The 20,481-nt window shown below is 37.0% G+C and overlaps 1 protein-coding gene across 1 annotated transcript in view; it reads right to left on the reverse strand.

The window, feature by feature from the left end:
• Window positions 1-20,481, reverse strand: part of LOC150078880 (uncharacterized) — a 187,684-nt gene that overhangs the window by 151,776 nt on the left and 15,427 nt on the right. The window contains exon 2 of the mRNA XM_090382881.1: window positions 881-1,255. Coding sequence (XP_090239007.1) covers window positions 881-1,255 — 375 coding nt within the window. The remainder of the gene's footprint in view (window positions 1-880; window positions 1,256-20,481) is intronic.

Below are 20,481 nucleotides of genomic sequence, written 5' to 3' on the forward strand. Positions count from 1 at the left end.
TGCTAATGCTGATTAGAACTCAGTAGATGGCTGCACTGAGTTGTTTTAAGCATGTCAGAAGGGGCACAAGTATTGAACAGAGTAGAATAAGTTCAATTAAGAGTGGTGAATGTTTTAACTCTTGTTTTTAATGAAAACCTAAGAACTGCACTAATTTTTTTACATGTAACATGATAAATTCAAAATGTTGGATAATTCTTAACTACCTGAGTGATGTCAAGCACTAAACTTCAAATTAAAAATATATTTTTTTAATAAATAGAATAGAAGGTTCAGGGGGGAAAAATATAAATTCAAAATAACCAATATTTTGAACTGAACAATTCTGAATTGTCCAGGCCTTACTCCACTATATTTCTTTTTATTCAATTACTTCTAATTATATATGCTAGGGCAAAACGTAAATAAATTATTCAAATAAGTATTACCTTTAAAGTAACAAAAGAGATATCAGAATAAAAAGGTTTAAAAAATATTAATTCATTGGCTCAAAAATCATTTAGGTTAACCACATGAAATCAAGCAAGAAACTACTATGACTGACAGTTTTAAAATAAATTAGAGAAAACATCAGCAATCAAGAAAAAATAAGTTTTACTGAAGATTATTAATTAAGGCATATGTTTAACTTTTTATTTTATATTTTTTTATCTAAAGGCTGAAGAACATTATTATAAAGGTACCAACAATTTTATGTTACTATAAACTGTGTTGGGTGTTTCTATTTGTTTACAAAATAGACAAATTTTTGTAAGAGGTAGAATACAGAATTATTTGCATAACAGTTCTATTTCTTACTGTTGCATGGTGAAATAAATGTGATTAAAAGTAATGCATACACACTTAAAATGATAAATTTAAAGAAAAATGCAATGCTTGCCTCTCACAGTATCACCGATATTGGTCAGTTGTGCCAGGAGTTGAGGAACACTAACAGGTACAAGCGTTCCTTCATCTTCTCCTCCACCCCCCTCTTCAACTGGTATCTTGACTGTATAACCATTATCTGAACTAGCAAGGGAGGTAAAAACAGTTTGTGTCTCTGGAATATGATTCTGTATATCTGGTGGTTGGAAGGCAAGAACAGTCTGTTCATTTGTGAGACTTGTATCTTCATCTTGAATTGGAGTAAGAGCCACTACAGCAGGTGCATCACCATCAGAGTGAACTATCTGAATATTTCCCATCACAGTAATATTTCCCATAGAATCAGGAAGAAAAGCAACATTTCCAAGTTCCTCAACAGTCATGCTAACTGAAAGAAAAATAATACTATTATAAATATTAAAAAATAAAATCACAAACAAAAAATAAAAAATAAAAACACAGAATTTGTTTACTATTACATACAGAGTGCTCACCAATAAGAATGATGCAGTTGCAAGTCTTCATGAAGTAAATAACAATTTTTTAACCTTTGAATACCCTCTCATGACAGCATTTTACCCCTTCTCTCTATTGTTATATAATAAAATACTCCAATTCATGTCACATTAATTTTTATGAAAAAATATATATTGTGTAACATTCATGTGATTCCTCCAATCATATTGCATTGTAACATTTTATCTGGTATCTCCACCTGCAATATGCAATCTGTGAATAGTTCCTTATTAAATTTCTCAGATCTAGATTACTGATTGATAAATTCATAAATTTTCTTACAAATGATGGCAAAACAATTTATTTTTAAGTGAAATTAATAAGAAATTTGTACAAATTCAATTAACAGAGCTTGTATAAAATTTCTATACAGGAATGGATATCATCAGAAACCTGAAAGAACAGAACCTAAGGTGTAATTCACAAGAATTAATTAAATAATCATTCCAAAAATAAACAGAAATACATCAGCCTCCTCAGCTATAACAGAATTAATGTAATAAGATATTCTTAGCTGACTGCCAATAACTGTGAAAAACAAAAGGGAAGATAATATAAAATTTCTATACAGGCAGAAATGGATATCATTATAAATCCAAAAGAACAGAATCTAAGAAGTACAGGTAGTTCTAAACTTTACGAGTTAATTCATTCCTAGTGCGCTCGCGCACGCTCGTAAAGCAGGAATTTATTTCCCACAGACATAAGTTTAAAAATAGGGGTTACGTTCTCAACAATGAAATTAGTTAGCTAATTATTTTATATTTAAACAATGATTGATTTATCAAAAGAAATGAAAACGTAGCCTGCAAAATCAAGCAAATTATAATAATAGAGAAATTATTTACGACTTACAAATGTTAAAGAATGTTTATTCTTCATCATCATCGACTAAATGCACACTCGTTGATCACTCATTATTGGCTCGGCACTTGTTGGTTTGTTGCACAAGGAGTAGTCTTCTTCAGAAATGTTTCAAGAGGTGTTTGTTTCCAAGATAATCTTCTCTTTCAATTATAAATTTCACGATTGCATGCATAAGCACTTTTTAATGGCACACACAAATTGCAACTAACACGATTTGCGTGGAGTAACAAGTTTACGAAACTTTAAAAAAAAGGAATGACGGGAAGATTCTGAAAATTTGTTTTTAATATGATTGAAGATTTCAGTAAAGGGGAAACACATTTCACCCATAATAACGTAAAAAAATCCGCACAATTCCAGCTATTGGTATTTTCGCAAATGCAAGAAGACCAAGTTTACTACCTGTTTATAATTGCTTGCAGTAACAGAAAATCCCAATAAACCGGAAAGTGCAAATTGTTTTTGTTTTATGGTTGTGACCTCAGACGTGTTTTAGAAAAATATCACAAAGGCGTTCAAAATTGATTCTTATAACGGAACATATGATAACGATGAACGTGTAGTGCATTATGATTTGAATTGGTAACTAATACAATTTACAAACCATGCTCACGATCTTTTATATGGCCTTAAGGTCACGAGCGTGACCTTAAAAATGACATTTTAGAGAGATAAATAGCTTGGTTATACATTGAAAATTTCAAATTCTGAGATCTTGAAACGAATTATCAAAAAACAATGTGTTATTGGGTTCACATTATGATATTTTAACGGTACGATGGTGTCTCTGGAACTGAAGAATATCGTGAAGTGGGGTACACTGTATTGTATAGCTATGAAAGTGGTTTGGAATGCGGTATTTATGAATGCTTAACATTCATTTTTTGCAATTAATGTTCATATTTTCGTTTTGTTGATATCTGATATTCTTTTTTACCTGGGGGAAAAAACTTGTAAATCCGGAAACTCGTAAAGCGAAAACTGCCTGTAATTCACAAGAATCAATAAAACAATCATTCAAAAAAAATAAACAGAATTATATCAGGCTCCTCAGTTATAAGATAATTAATCTAATAAGATATTCTTAGCTCACCACCAATAACTGTGAAAAATAAAGCAAAGATCATCAGTTAACTATATGAAGTGTTGCTATCAGTTAATGGATAGCAACACTTCAAGTAATTATGGATGCCAGAAAAGACATACAAAATGAATGGCAAGCAATAACAGTTAACTTTAGGAGCTGTAATGCTAAGACACTATAGCAGTGGCATACAAACTTATTTTGCTGGCGACCCTCTATATTAAATATAAAATTAACGCAACCCCTTGATGTAAACCCCGAGGTAGGATGACCAGATTTTTTTAGAAGGAAAATGGCATTTTATAAATTATGTAGTAGAAAATTTTATTTGACTACTCAGAAAGGAATAAAAAAATTGTTTCCTTTTTAATTTACACATTAAAATAATTGTTTAATATTTTAATTGAATACAGCAAAAACAACAAATCAAATTCAACAAATTAAGTGGATTTTTCTTATTTATGATTTGAAATTATTGTTTTTCTAAAACTTTTGATTTAAATTTAGTAGTATAACATTATTTTGTGATTTTCTGATTAATCTGGTGTATTTATTCTTTACTTGGCCTTGTAATTGCATAAAAGTATCGGTAAGGGTATCAAATCCACGTGTTACAAGTTGCAACACTGCTTAACGAGAAGTTTTTTAGCCATATTTAGCCGCTTTATTGAATATTTTTTACATCAAATTATTTTCTATAAGTAGCTTATAGACCTAGTCAGGATTGTTAGTTTATTCTGAATTGAGACAGCGAGATTTGGAATTTAATTAATATTTAAGTGTCCGTAGATTTACGGTTCGTAACTTGCGGCCTTTGTTATACGATACGTTATATTCGAAACTAGATAGTGTTAGCATAGTATTGTATAATATTGTCAATGAAATCAGTAAAATCTATTAAACTTGTTAAACTTCGTTGTCAATTAAATTGTACTTTTAACTAAATATATAACGACTTAGATTACAAACGTAACATAATTAATTAATACATAACTTGATACGGAAGTTATATAAGGGGAACTCGTAGATAATTAATACTTGATACTGAAAAATATATATACCATTATAACTACGTTGGGATACAAGTTTAGGCTTATAATTTTGTACTGAAATTGAAATTTTATTGAAAGTAAATTGAAATCATGACTCAGACCAGAGCAGCAAAGCAAAAGGCTCAAGCTAATGGGAGTGCTGTGGCTCAGAGGAGAACTGAGGGGGGCAGTTGCCCTCTGATTCACAGCCTTTAAAAATGCACTGTTTGCATGATGTTTGTAGAGCAATCAGGTACGGGACATGATATTGCCATGGGGGATGTCTTGTGTGTGTGTGTGTGTGTGTGTGTGCGATGCAAGGAGTGTATCGAAATCAGGCAACAACTCAGCATTGTTATGGGCCTATATGAGAGCTGAAGGACAGGGTGGATGTCCTCAAAGGAACTAAATTGAGGGCCCATCAAGCTCTCAGCTGCCCACATCAATGCCAGAGCTTGCACTTGTTCATCACGCAACACAGCGGCAAGCCCCAAGGCAGAATGCACTGATCCCAAAGGAACTAGTAGTTTGGTGACGCTATTGTCAGGGAAACGGGAAACATGCTTTGTAAAAAGGATAGGTGAAACAGGACCAGGGTATGTCTACTAGGGGCAAAGGTTGATAACGTTGTAGAGCGGATATCATCTATTAAGGGCACAAAAGGTGATATAGTTGTACATGTTGGCACTAATGATATCAAGAGTAGGAGACTGGCAGAATTACTCAACAAGTACAGGTCACTGTTGAAAAAAAGCCGTGAATTAAGGTTGAATTTGAAAGTGTCTGCAATTCTGCCCAGACACGACAGGAGGGAGTATATGATGAGAGCCTTGTCAATCAATTCGGCCCTGGAAAGATTGTGCAAGGCTCAAGGGGTAGAATTTTTTTCAGCCTGGACTGTACTTGTTAACAGGAGAGACTGCTTCTACAGGGATGGGATACACTTAAATAGAAAGGGTGCAAGAATATTTGCTGATGCTATCGAGGCAGTGTTAGGTGGGTTGGAAAACTGCTAGCTTGGGGGGGGGATACAGACTAATAGATTAACAGTAGCCACTGGCAGAGGTGAAAGTGATTCTTGAACTGCATCTATTGGAATGAGCAGAAGCCTGAAAAACAAGATGCAGGATATTTCAGAGACTGCTGGAGTCATTGCGGTACAAGTAAACACATGGGTTGTGTTACGGTAGCTAAGAATATAAACAGGTGCATGTATACTTGTGTGTCCAATGCTAGGAGTTTGGTAAATAAATCTGATGAATTTGAGGTATTGCTCAAAGCATCAAAGGTGGATATTGTTGGGATATCAGAGATGGGGTGTCACACAGATATAAGGAATGCAGAACTGGAATTTGGGGAGTACAACGTCTATAGATAGGGTAGACAGGATAGGAAGGGAGGAGCGGTTATGCTATTAGTTAAGAAACACAAAATCCAAGGAAGTAAAGCCAGTCGACATCGCTGGACAGCGCAGTGTCGAGTGTTATGTTTGACATAAGCATTGGGAGATCAAAATTGAGAGTAGGAGTGTGCTATAGGCCTAATGACTCTGATGAGTATAATAAGAAACTGTACAGGGAAATAGAGTGGGGTCAGTACATAAGAGAGTCTTATAATGGGGGATTTTAATTTCCCAGATATTGACTGGAATTTGTGGGTTGGTCACTACACACTAGCAAGGCTTTTGTGGATTTATTGGATGATTGTTTTCTACATCAGCATGTTCGGGAGGCAACAAGAGGGAGTAATACTCTTGATTTGATTATCAGTAGTGATTCTTCATGCATTAAGAATCTGCAGATAAAGGAACCACTAGGTGGCAGTGATCACAGTGTGCTCAAGTGGGATTTACTCAAAGAGATAAGTACCATCAGGGGTAAAGGGAAGGGTTATTGCTTTCGTAAAGGTGACTACGATGGTCTGAGACAGTATTTAAATTCTATACAGTGGGACCAACTGAAGATGTTACTAACAGCAAATTCAAAATGGGAAGCAATCAAAGAACTTATCTTGGAAGCTACTAGGGCTTTACATACCAACTAAGAAATATTGTTCAAGGTTTAGGCCTAAATGGATGTCAGATGAACTAATGAGACATATGACAGAGAAGAAAAACGCATGGGATACATATAAATTAAGACATGACACAGAAGCCTATGATAGATACAAGTTGATCTGTAACCAAGTTACAAAGGAGGTTAGGCAGGCAAAGACATATTACGAGAACTCTTTGGCAAGGGATGCAAAGAAAAACAGCAAAGAGTTCTTTACTTATGTAATCAGATTGGTCCACTTGATATAGATGGGTCAACTGTTGATGATCCTGCTCAGGTAGCTAACAAACTAAATGAATATTTTGCATTAACATTCACACATGAGGAGTTATTCAGTGAGGGGAATGCCAGAGGTGTATTCAACTCTGGCAGTAAGCTAGAGAATCTTGTAATAACTGGGAGTAAAGTGGAGGAGAAATTCTTGAAGATAAACACAAAAAAAGGCACCTGGGGTGGATGGGATTTATCCAGTTATATTAAAGGAGGCAGCAGAGGAAGTAAGCAAACCCTTAGCCATAATTATGAGAGCTTCCTTGGACTCAGGGGAAGTACCCACAGACTGGAGATGTGCAAATGTGACCCCAATTCACAAAGGAGGATCAAAGGCCGACACAAGTAATTATAGACCTGTGAGTTTAACTTCTGTTCCAGGAAAATTAATGGAGGCACTGGTTAAAGAAGCACTGCAGAATCATCTAGACAAGACTTCAGTTATAGCTCAGACACAACATGGTTTTGTTAAGGGGAAGTCTTGCCTGACCAATTTGATTGGATACTATGATGCAGTCACAAAAGAACTGGATGCAGGGAATAACTTTGATATTATATACTTGGATCTTAGAAAGGCTTTTAATACTGTTGCACATGGAAGACTGCTGCACAAATTGGAGCAGTGTGGCATTGGAGGCAAATTGCTGCTATGGATAAAGGGGTGGTTGAGGGGGAGAAGACAGAGAGTGGTAATAAATGGACACTGCTCATCGTGGACTAATGTTATTATTGGAGTCCCTCAGGGTTCAGTGTTGGGTCCATTATTGTTTTCTGTATTTATAAATGATATTGATGATGGTATATCAAGCTTAATGTCCAAGTTTGCAGACGATACGAAGGTTGGCAGGGTTGTCAAGGACACTACTGACACTATGCTGCTGCAACAAGATCTGGAAAGGTTGAGCAGATGGGCTGAGAGGTGACAAATGAAGCTTAACATTGACAAATATAAAGTACTATATATGGGAAACAGCAACCCCAGAGCAACGTATCAACTCTGTGGTACTACACTGACAGTGGCAGAGAATGAAAGGGACCTGGGGGTGGTTGTGCAGGCAGATATGAAGTTCTCTGAGCAGTGCAGACAGGCTGCAAGAGTAGCTCATGGTGTATTGTCAATGATATATAGGAATTTTTCTTGCAGGGATAAGGAGGTGATTATTCCCTTGTATAAGGCAATGGTCAGGCCACACCTAGAGTACTATATACAGGTCTGGAGGCCTAATTTCAAGAAGGATGTAGAGCTGCTGGAACGAGTACAGAGAAGGGCAACAAGATTAGTGAATGGAACAAAGGGGTGCTCTTACAAAGAAAGGCTTAAGTTTTGCAAATTACAGTGTCTGGAGACTAGGCACCAGCGAGGTGATCTGATAGAGGTGTATAAAGCCTTGAATGGTTTGAGCATGCTCAATGCTGATGGGATTCTTCCTCTTGCTCAGAATAATCACCTGAGAGGGCATAAATTCAAATTGAGGAAAGACAGATGTAGGATAGACGTGCGGAAATTTGCCTTTAGCCAGTGGGTGGTTGGTTGGTGGAACAGACTTCCATCCCTTGTAGTGGAAGTTGATAGCCTAAATAAGTTTAAAGCTCAGCTGGACAGGTATTTTGAACGAACAGAGGGGTGAAGTGGAAGTGGGTTTTTTTTTGGCTGATGCTGCATAAGCTTGCTTTCTTGCATCAAATGCCTCTACTAATGCTAATGCTAAAAAGGGCAACAAGGTTAGTGAACAGAACAAAGGAGTACTCTTACAAAGAAAGGCTTAAGTTTTGCAAATTAGTGTCTCGAGACTAGGCACCAGCGAGGTGATCTGATAGAGGTGTATAAAGCCTTGAATGGTTTGAGCATGCTCAATGCTGATGGGATTCTTCCTCTTGCTCAGAATAATCACCTGAGAGGACATAAATTCAAATTGAAGAAAGACAGATGTAGGATAGACGTACGGAAATTTGCCTTTAGCCAGCAGGTAGTCGGTTGGTGGAACAGACTTCCATCCCTTGTCATGGAAGTTGATAGCCTAAATAAATTTAAGTCTCAGCTGGACAGGTATTTCGAACAAACGGAAGGATGAAGTGGAAGTGGTTTTTTTTTTTTTTTTTGGCTGATGCTGCATAAGCTTGCTTTCTTGCATCGTATGTCTCTACTATTGCTAATGCTAATTCTTATTCTTCGATTAAGATTACAAAACAATAAAAAATGAACAATTACAAAACAAAACAATAAGGACAAGCCTGGATAACCGATAATATTTGGTGCAATGTTTGAAATTACTAATCTCATATCCTCTGAATCAAGTCTGGAATGCTGTTTTTTTATTATAGCTGTTAATTTTGAGAAACCAACCTCACATAAATATGTAGCCCCGGAAGGTAGCAATGTTCGTATCGCCAATTTTGATAATTCTGGATACTCGTATCGAAGAAGAATGCTCAAATTTTCCCAAGTAGTCTTGAAAACAGCATGTAATGCTTTTGCTGAATGGTAATTCAGCAAAAAAAAAAATAATAATTTTGGGACATGAAGAAATATCAAAAGCAAAGGGATCACGGATCCAACACAACTTTTTTCTGGAGATACATTAAAACATTTGGAAAAATTCTTAATTAGCATTGTTAGGTGGGTGGCAATGATATCCCTAAATTGTAAAATATCAATATTATAACAAAATTAGAAAAGCATGAGAACATTTCAGTATTATTAAGCTCAAATTCAGTTTTCTAAAGATTAAAGCTTCCTTTGAAAGTTTCTATTTTATCACTGAGTATTAATATATTTGTTCCCTGTCCTTGAAGACTTAAATTTAAAGCATTAAGTTTTTCAAATATATTAGCAAGGGAACTAAATTTTCCAGCCATTTTTGATTTGTAAACAATTGAGCAAGGTTCTGACTTTTATCTGATATATAAAAACAAAACTTGATGTTTGAGGTCAAAAAGAAGTTGCAACACTTTACCACTGGACAACTACCTCACTTTCATATATAAAAGAAGCGTTTCATCCAATTTCATTACAAAGCACTGTGAAAAGTCTGCTATTTAAGCTTCTACTTTTTAATAAAGTTGATTACACTAATCACATCTTTCAAAACTTTGTGCAAATCAGTTTGCATTTCGCTTGCTACTAATGCTTCCCTATGTACTCTATAATGCAATGATTCAAAACTATAATTGGAGCAATTTCCTTTACTTTGCCTTTTAAACCTTTATTTTATCCTGTTAATACAGCCGCACCATCAGTACAAATTGCAAAGCAGTTGTTCCACTTTAGACAATATTTGTTTGAAAGAAAATATTTATAACATAAAAAATCTTGCCCATTGTTCTTCCTTCCAAAGCTATGCAAAATAGAAAATTCTCCAAAATATCTCCCTCGTAGCAGTATCTGACATATACAATAAGTTGAGCAAGGTTTTAAATATCTGTGAATTCATCTAACTGTATTGCAAAAATTGGACTTTCTCTCAATCGATTTAATAAATTGAATTTTATGTTGTTCGCGATAACTGTGTCTCTGGATAGAGGAATGGTATTTAAATAGTTGCTGTACTTTTTCTCCATGCATAAATGAAATCATTTTTATTGCAGCAGGGAGAAGAGATTCAGCAATAGTATGAGATTTCAAATTTTTTCATATTAAATATGAAACTTCCAGCGATGCTCTAAAAGCATTACAAGGAACTGTAGTGTTTCTTCATGAAAGATTTCAGACCTTGTATGGCATCAACATATCTTTTGAACAAGGATTCAGTTTTTTTTCATCATCTCTGGATGTTTCGTATGTAAGTGTCTTTTTAATTTAATAGGTTTCATGCTTTCATTAGCCAGTTTTTTGTAACACATTACGCACGCAGGATGTTGCTCATCATCAACAATACTGTAAGTAAAGCCGTACTTCATAAATTCTTCTTGATATTTTCTATTCTTTTTATTCTTTTTGATTTGGAATATGATGGCTCTCTACCAGAAATTGGTGGTTGAACTGTACTTGAAATAACGTTACTGTCCAAATTTCACGATACATTTCTTACCCTTTCAGCTTCTGATGTATCTGTAGCAACATTATTGTCGTCACTTCTCGACCGTTTTGTTCTGATTACCCAAATGTCCATGATAAAATATATAAAAATGTTTCCTTTTTTTTTTTCTTAAAAACAACAATAATATAAAAAGTAGCAGAAGAATGAAAAACACATCCAAGCTGATATGAAAGCACTGAATTACGAAGCAGAACAATGTGTGTGCAACAGACTTGCTATTTACTGCAGCATATTGGCACCCCTGGCCTTTAGGCAATTTCAGAAAAATTTTTGCTGTAGGAAGCACAAATTAAGAGCTAGAAGGATTACAGTTCAACAATTGAGTAGTACTGAGAAGTATTAATACATACTGAGAAGTCACACTAGTCAGCTGCTTTCTGTGTGTCCATAGCCAGTGAGCAAATTAAGCCATATTATCCACAAGGACAATAAGTAAGAAAGCCCCCTGCATCACACGTGAAACCACAATAAAAAAAAAAAAAAAAAAGAGTGGCAATAGGGTTCATTCGTATCTCAGACTTTGTTCGAGTAGTAAGGTCTCTACACCCATAGTACTGAAAAAGTAATTTTAACAACAGGTTGTTTGTCTTTCGTACACAAAAACTAATTTTATTTAAAAATTGCCATGGCCCCTTTAATTTATTCTGCGACCCCCAGAGGGGTTGTGCCCCATAGTTTGTGCACCACTGTACTACAAAGGTTTGATGTGTGGTTTGTCTGTATGACATATCTGTACAACAGGGATGTATAAAAATTCATGAAATCAGCAAACAAGCCATTCCAATAGGCACACCCGATAACATTGAGAATACATTGGAAACATTGGGAGTACATAATGATTTGCAAATAATTATCTAGAAAAATGCAATATTATGAAAAGCTGATGGGACCTTAAATAAAATTTTGAAAATCACTATGAGATACACGATAGCCAAACTGGTAGTGACAATCCTTACAATAATTAAATGTTCCCAGATTTGCAACAGTTCTTCAAATTTCATACTCAAACGTAACAATTTATAGCAAAATGATTAGGACAAAAAATTGTCATCAATCTGAAAAAATAAAATGTGCATTTTTTTTTTTTACACCAAAAGCAGAACAAAACTAAACCATATTATTAGATACCTATATTTTATTTCTTTATTATCATATCATTTTATAACGTCTAAACTGTCAAAATCAGAAATATCCAACATTAGCATTAGTAGAGGCATACAATGCAAGAAAGCAAGCTTAAGCAGCATCAGCCAAAAAAAAAAACCCTTCCATTTCACCCCTCCATTCATTCCAAATGCCTGTCCAGCTCACTCTTAAATTTATTTAGGCTATCAACTTCCACAACAAAAGATGGATGTCTGTTCCTCCAATCAGGCGCCTCCGTAGCCAGGTGGGAAGGAGCGGCAGTGCGTAGAACACGCTTCTTGATTAGACCGGGGTTCGAGCCCGTCACCACCAAATACGGAGGATGCGGAAAGGTCAGGGAATGACCACCGCATATCCCGGAGCAATATGGCCTTAGTTGCTAATGCTCCTAAAAACCAAAATAACAACAACAACAACAACATCCTCCAATCAACTACCTGCTACCTAAAGGCAAATTTCCACACATCTATTCTACTGCTGTTTTTCCTCAATTTGAAACTGTGCCCCCTCAGATTGTTAATCTGAGCAAGAGGAAGAATCCCATCAGCATTCAGCTTACTCAACCCATTCAAGGCCTTATACATCTCAATCAGATCACGTCGCAGGTGCCTACTCTCCAGGTGCTGCAATTTGCAGAACTTAAAAGACTCTCTTGGTAAGAGCCTTTGTTCCCCTCACCAATCTTGTTGCCCTTCTTTGTACTCGTTCTAGCAACTGTACATCCTTCCTAAAATGAGGAAGGATGTACAGTTTTCCAGACCACAGTACTCTAGGTGTGGCTTGACCATTGCCTTGTATAATGGGATAATCACCTCCCTGTCCCTGCCAGCAAAATTCCTATATATCATTGACAAGAATCCTTGCCCTGCCATGGCAGCACGTCTGTACTGCTCAGCGAATTTCATATTTGACTGCACAATTAACCCCAGGACTTTTTCATTTTCCACTACCTTGAGTGTAGTACCACACAGTTGGTATATTTCTCTTGGGTTATTGCTACCCATATGCAGTACTTTGCATTTGTAAATGTTAAACTTTAGTTGCCACTTCTCAGCCCATTTGCCCAACTTATCTAGATCCAGTTGGTCTAGATAAGTTGCAAACTTGGACATTAAACCTGATATACCTTCATCAATATCATTGATAAATATTCAAAACAACAATGAACCCTGAGGTTCATTGTTGTTTTGAATATTTATACCATTTGTATAAATAACATTTGTCCACAAAGTGCAGTGTCCATTGATTACCACTCTCTGTTGTCTCTCACTCAACCATCCCTTTATCCATTGTAGCAACATACCCTTGATGCCATACCTCTCCAATTTGTACAGCAGTCTTCCATGTGCAACAGTATCAAAAGCTTTCCTGAAATCCAAGTATATGATATCAAAATTATTTTTGTCACTCAGTTCCTGTGTGACCCACATCATAGAAACCAATCAAATTGATCAGACAAGATTTGCCCTTAACAAACCCATGCTGGGTCTTAACTGTTACTGCAGTCTTGTCTAGATGATCCTGCAATGCTTCTTTAACCAGTGATTCCATTATTTTCCCTAGAACACAAGTTAAACTAACAGGTGTATAGTTACTTGTGTCACCTTTTGAATCCCCTTTGCAAATTGGTGATACATTTGCACACCTCCAGTCCATGGGGACCTCCTCTGAGTCCAAGGAAACTCTCATAATTATGGCTAAGGGTTTGCTTACTTCCTTTGCTGCCTTCTTTAATATAACTGGATCGATCTGGTCCACCCCAGGTGCCTTTTTTATGTTTAACTTCAACAATTTCTCCTCCACTTTGTTCTCAGTTATTACAAAATCACTTAGCTCCCTGTTAGAGTTTGATAAACTTCTGGCACTCCCCTCATTGAATAACTCCTCATGTGAATGTAGATGCAAAATACTCATTCAGTTTATCAGCCACCTGAGCATGATCATCAATAGTCAACCCATCTATGTTAAGTGGTCCAATCTGATTCATTCTTTTCCTTCTAGAGTTTACATAAGTAAAGAACTCTTTGTTGTTTTTCTTTGCAACCTTTGCCAAAGATTTCTCGTAATCTGCCTTCGCCTGCCTAACCTCCTTTGTGACTTGATTACGGTCTAGTTTATATCTGCTATAGGCTTCTGTGTCACCTGATACTTTATATCAGGTCAACCCTTCCCCATCTCTTCCATCATGCAGTATGATTAATGACTTTTGAGGTTATGATGAACATCGTGGTGAGATCCAATCTTCCTTACATTTTGAGGGTACAGCACTAAAATGGTGTTCGCAGGCCAGCCGCTAGTTAGTACACCGGACCGAACCTATTGGTAACTCTCTAGGAGGCTTCCGCATCAGCTAGTGTATAATCTTGATACCTCTACTCTGCCAGATAGTGACTGGAGGGAGTCTGATTAGTGTGCATGTGGGGGGCATTGTCGAGGCCACGTTATGTCAAGGATCTGGGTATATTCTTCCCATGTGTATGCCATATCCAAAAATTTCATTACTTAATACAGCATATCCACCCACTTTTTCGTACTATTGAATACACCATGAATTGTCAAACTAATAGAGTAAGCTTATCTGCGAAAAGATGGAAACCTCCCAAACACTTCCTAATTCATTTCACAAATATACGTGGTCTCAATTCTAATCTCAATGATGTCCATTTCCACTTGCAGTCTGCCAAATCCCATGTACTTTTCCTGACAGAATCTCAGTTATTGGTTGATTCAACTACTGCTCATCTCAGTTGCCCAAATTATTCGCAGTATGGTTCCTTTCGCCTCAAAGGTGGTACTTGTGCATATGTCCATTCCGATATTCCCTGTCAGAGACTTGGTAATTTGGAATCTCCTCCTTTCGATCTTCTCAGACTTAAAATCTCTCTCTCTATCTCATTGTGTCAAAGTCATCTGTTATCTCTACCGTTCTCTCAACTCCACTAATCACTTGGAGCTCTTTGACTTACTCTCTTTGCAACTTGACTTTCTCCAGTCCAACTTTCCTAACAGTGAGGTAATTTTCCTCGGTGATTTTAATGTTCACAACTCCAGCTGGCTTCCGTTTTCTAGTCACATCGACCCAGCTGGTCGAGATGCTGAGGCTTTTGCAATTATTAATGACCTTGCACAGATTGTTCATTTACCTAAAAGAATACCGGACAATCCTAACCATACAGCCAACACGCTTGATCTTTGTCTCACAAACAACCCTTCTAAGTACACAGTCAAAGTGAGAGATCCTTTTGGCACCTCAGATCACAACTTGGTGATTGTCTCTTCTCCAATGAAACCTTTATCTCATGGCTATTCCCAACCTCACATTGTTTGGCATTAAAGAATGCAAAATAGCATGACCTGCGAGATTTCTTTTCTTCTTTTCCTAGGTAGGATTACTGTTTCAAAACTTCTGATGTCAACGTTTGCTCAGATCGTGTCAATGAAATTATTCTTGCAGGAATGGAATCCTTTATCCCACTCCACTTTAAAATCTCATCCTTTATCTAAACCTTGGTTTTCCAATAAATGTGCTAGGGCTGTTCAAGAGAAGAACATTGCATATCGTAATTAGCTTGTTTCTAATTCTTCAGTTTCATTTTCTGCCTATACCAAAGCTCCCAACAATTGTAAAGCAGTTATTAATCAGTCCAAACTAGAATTTGAACAGGCTAAGAGTAGAAAACTTGCTTCTTGCCCTAATGATAGCCGAGCATTCTGGTCTCTTGCCAAAGCTATTGGCCACAACTTTTGCCCATCTCTGCTCCCAACTCTGTCCAAACCAGATGGTTCTATTGTCACTTCAGCCTAGGATAAAGCTGACCTGCTAGCATCCCATTTTTCTTCCAACTCGTGTATTAATGATCTTGGTAAAATACCTCCCACCATTCCCAACATGCTCCAGTCAATGCCTCCTGTGGTCTTCCATCAAAAGGATGTCAGAAGGATTTTGACAAATCTTGATGCTAAGAAAGCTCCAGGTCCTTGTTCTCAAAATCTGTGCCCCTGAACTTACTCCTGTTCTTTGCCACCTTTTTTCACTTTCTTATTCCAAAGGTGTTTTACTTCTGCTTGGAAATTTGCTCATATCCAGCCAGTTCCTAAAAAGGGTGACAAATTCCTCCCATCTAATTATCGTCCCATTGCAATTACTTCTACTCTTTCTAAACTAATGAAGAAATGAATTAATCGGCAACTCTTAAACTACTTAGAAACCTTCCATCTGATCAACGATCGCCAGTGTCGATCCACTGGTGATATTCTGGCTTATGTTACCCATTTATGGACTAATTCAATGGAAAAGTTCAGTGAAACACAAGCAGTTGCTCTTGTCATCTCAAAGGTTTTTGATCATGTTTGGCATAAAGGTTTTCTAAACAAGCTTCCATCTTATGGTTTGCCAACTGTTTTTTGTAATTGGTTATCCAGTTTTCTCTCTGATCGCTCACTGAGGGTAATTGTAGATGGCTCTCTGTCTTCTAACTTCTCCACTAATGCCGGTGTCCCCCAAGGTTCAGTTCTTTCCCCCACTCTTTTCCTCTTGTATATTAATGACCTTCTTCCATTGACTGGAAATCCTATCCATAGTTTTGCTAATGATAGAACATTGCATTCCACTTTCCATTTTGAGAAAACTTGCCCTGCTCAATCAGCTTCAACTTTTCGAAAATCTGCTACCAATTCCTTAAATGCCGATCTCCAGGTAATTTCTCCAGTGGGGTTTTTTTTTTTTGATTTGGTAGTTGTTGGTGCATCAGCTTCTGTGGCCATATTGTACCTCCCAAGGTTTTTGCAGTACTTTGATCAAAGCCCGAGGCGGGAATCGAACCCGCGACCTTTGGGTTGCCGAGCAGGTACCTTACCCACTCGGCTAGCCTGGTCGGCCTCCAGTGGGGCAAAGACAACTTAGTTGATTTCATTCCTTCTAAAACTCAGTCTTGTCTTATATTTCGCAAAAAGGATTCTTCCACTGGCTTGAACAAGTCAGTGGAAGAATGGGATAAAAATAAGCTGCCACCGGCTTGTTTTCGTCCCATGGTGCATCCAGGCACCATCACTTCCCCAGGTAAACAACACACATGTACATGGCCGTCCACATGGTGCAACAGGAAACATGATTCATGGGACCAGACGACCTTCTTCCAATCACTCAAGGTCCGGTTTTGATGCTCGCGTGCCCATTGTAGGCACTGTCACCATGGTTAGCATGGGCAATCAGAGCGGCCTGTGGCTATGCAGTCCCATTTTCAGGAGGGTTCGATGTACTGTGTGTTGTGGCACATTACTTCTGTCACCAGCATTCCAATTACTGGCGAGTTGCGCCACAGTCACCCTTCTGTTGCCACGTCCTATCTGTGAGAGCCTTCGCTTTCCTTGAGCTCGAGCATTCCCTCTTCACACCGCTTTTGGTAGGTACTAACCATTACTGACCATGAGCATCCCACTAGCTGTGCCGTTTCAGATATGCTCTGACCCAATCGTCTGGCCATTACAATTTGGCCTGTGTCAAACTCACTTAAGTCCGCTGCCTTTCCAACCTGAAGAACAAGAGTAACACTGATTAACGGAGCTAAGTATGAGGTGTTTTTTATACCGACCCGCCATAGTTCACCTGCAGTTGCTTCGATTTGCATAACAACTTGCTGGTCATAGTGTTTTGGCTCATCGGTGAAGATCTGCTGGAACGGGTGACTTGAAAAGGGCAATGAGATTGGTGAAAGGAACAAAAGGGTGCTCTTACTAACAAAGGCTTAAATTTTGCAGCATCTGGAGACGGCACCTGCAAGGATATCTTATTGAACTGTTTTGATGGCATTCTTCCTCTTGCTTAGACTACACACATAAGGAGGTAAATTAAAATTGAGGAAGAATGATTGCAGGTTAGATATGTGGAAAGTTGCCTTCAGCCAGCAGGTGGTTCATTATTAAAACAAATTTTCATCTGTTTGTTGTGGAAGTGGGTACTTTGAATAAATTCATGGAAGAACTAGAAAATTCTTGGAGAGATAGATGGGTGAGGCGGGTAGTGTTTTTTTTTTTGGCTGACTCTATAAGCTTGCTTTCTTGGATTATTTGCCACTGCTAATACTAATACTATTTACTTAAAAAATGAGATTTTGCTATGGCAACCTGTTTAAGGACTTAACTGTTCCCTCATTTCATCATCATCAGCCATTTTCAATCCACTGCAGGATGAAGGCCTCTTCAGCAACTTTCCAGTTCCTTCTGTATTGTGCAATGGCCATCAATTTACTACACAAAAATTCATGAATTTCATCCGTCAATCTCCGTTGCTGTCTTCCAGGTTTATCTTCTAGCTCCTCTTGGGTACCATTCTGTTATTTTCTTATTCCATCTGTCATCATGTCTTCGAGCTATGTGTCCTGCCCAAGACCATTTTAATTCTTTAGTTTTGATAACAATGTCCTTTACTCGAGTTTGCTGCCTAATCCATGTGTTTCTCTTCTTATCTAACAGCCTGATTCCTAATATAATTCGTTCCATTCTTCACTGTGTAGTTCTCAGCTTCTCTTCCATTCTTTTGGCAAGTGCCCAAGTTTCACTTCTATAAGTCATGGTGGGGAGTATACATTGGTTCGTTATTTTACGTTTCAGACAAATTGGGATATTGCTCCTCGGTATGTGACTATATTTCCTGAATGCTATCCATCCAAAATTTATTCTTCTCTTGACTTCCAGCCATTTATCATTATTACAGCTAATTATTTGTCCCAGATAAGTATATGAATCCACCTTTTCAATTACTGCTCCTTCAATGATAATATCCCTTGCTGTGGTACTTGTTCATCATTACTTTTGTTTTAGCCATATTCATCTTTAATCCAAAATCCTTATTAATTCTGCATAACTGATTAAGAATTTTCCTTTAATTGTTTGGGATCGTGGCTTATGATCACAATGTCATCTGCAAATCATAAATGGTTTAGGTACTCTCCATTTACATTGACTCCTTTCTGTGACCAGTCTAATCTTCTGAAAGCTTCCTCAAGGGCAGCAATAAACAACTTCAGAAATATTGTGTCTCCTCGTCAAACTCCTTTCTTAATTTTAAATTTGCTACTTTCTTTGTCTAGTCTAATAAAGGAGGCAGCATTCTCATATATTTTCTTCAAAATCATAATATATGGGGTATCTATGCCTTGTCTTTCCAGTGCCCAAAACATTGCCTTATGCTGTATGGAATCAAATGCCTTTTCATAATCCACAAATGTCAAGCATAATGGTGTTTTATATTCATTTGCCTTCTCCATTAACTGTGATATTATGTGAAGGTGATCCATAGTTGAGAATCCTGTCCTAAACCCAGCTTGCTCTTTCAGTTGATTCTCATCAAGTATTTTTTCTAATCTGTTAGTAATGACCCTTGTGAACAACTTTTAGATGTGGGATAACAAGCTAATTGGTCTATAATTTATAATTTATCTCCTTTCTTATGCAGCAAAACTATGACTGCATTATTCCACTCCTTAGGTGCATTATTTCAAGCCTTTTCTAATGCATTTTGTAAAGTCCAGTTTCTGTGTCACGTCTCTTCCTCCCAATTTTAACAAATGAAGAAAATGAAGAATCAGAAACCCCCGGGGGTTTCTGATTCTTCATTTTCTTAAAAGCATGTTCTACCTCATCAGGAATTATATCAGGTATGTCGTATGTGTTACTAATTTGTGATCCATCTTCCCCATTGCTGGCATCATTCACTTGCTCCTTGTATATTTCTCTATAGTAGTCTTCTGCTATTTGAAATATGCATTATTTGCTATTTATAATGCCATTGCTATTCTTCAGTTTCAGTATCATTTGTCTTTCTGTATTACTGCTCATGGCTGCTGATTTAAGTCCTTTGTTTTCCCATATTGGTTGTTCTACTTTTCTTGTGTAAAATCTTCTTATGTCCTCTCTCTCTCTGAGACTTTCTAATGGCTTTGCATAACTCAGTATACTCAATTTTATCCTTGTCAGTAGTAGTAGTAGTAGTGGCATGTGATGCAAGAAAGCAAGTGTATGAGCTTATGCAGCATCAGCCAAAAAAAAAAATAAAATAAAAAAAATCACACCATTCCCTCCAAATGCCTGTCCAGTTCCTCCTTAAATTTATTCAACCTATCAACTTTCACAACGACAGATGGAAGTTTTTTCCAGCAATTAACCACCCGCTGGCTAAAGGCAAATTTCTGCAGTGTTTATCTTGCTCTTCATTTGTTATCTTCAGTTCATCATGACAAGTGTTTCTTGACTAATTTTTTCTTCTTTGGATTTCTTTTTACCTATAGATTTCTTAGACTTTATTATCATTTTCAGAAAGTTGTAGTATTCCTCGTCGATATCTTGGTCCTGAACAGTCTGCAGAAGCTCAAACTTGTTCTTAAGTTCCAGTACATACTACTTTTTCTTCTCTTCTGTTATCTCAAAGACCATATTATTTACTTGAGTCAGTTTTTTTGCTTTCTTTTCTTACATATATATCAAGCGTGCATCTTACCATTTTGTGATCACTTCCAACATTTACCTTGTTCAGGACAGTAACATTATTCACGATATATCTTCTATTAGTGAGGATGAAGTCGATTTCATTAGTTGTTAATCCATTTGGGCTC

Source organism: Mastigoproctus giganteus, chromosome 10 (genome assembly GCF_048544385.1).
Source record: "Mastigoproctus giganteus isolate SK-2022 chromosome 10, ASM4854438v1, whole genome shotgun sequence".
Taxonomy (NCBI): domain Eukaryota; kingdom Metazoa; phylum Arthropoda; class Arachnida; order Uropygi; family Thelyphonidae; genus Mastigoproctus; species Mastigoproctus giganteus.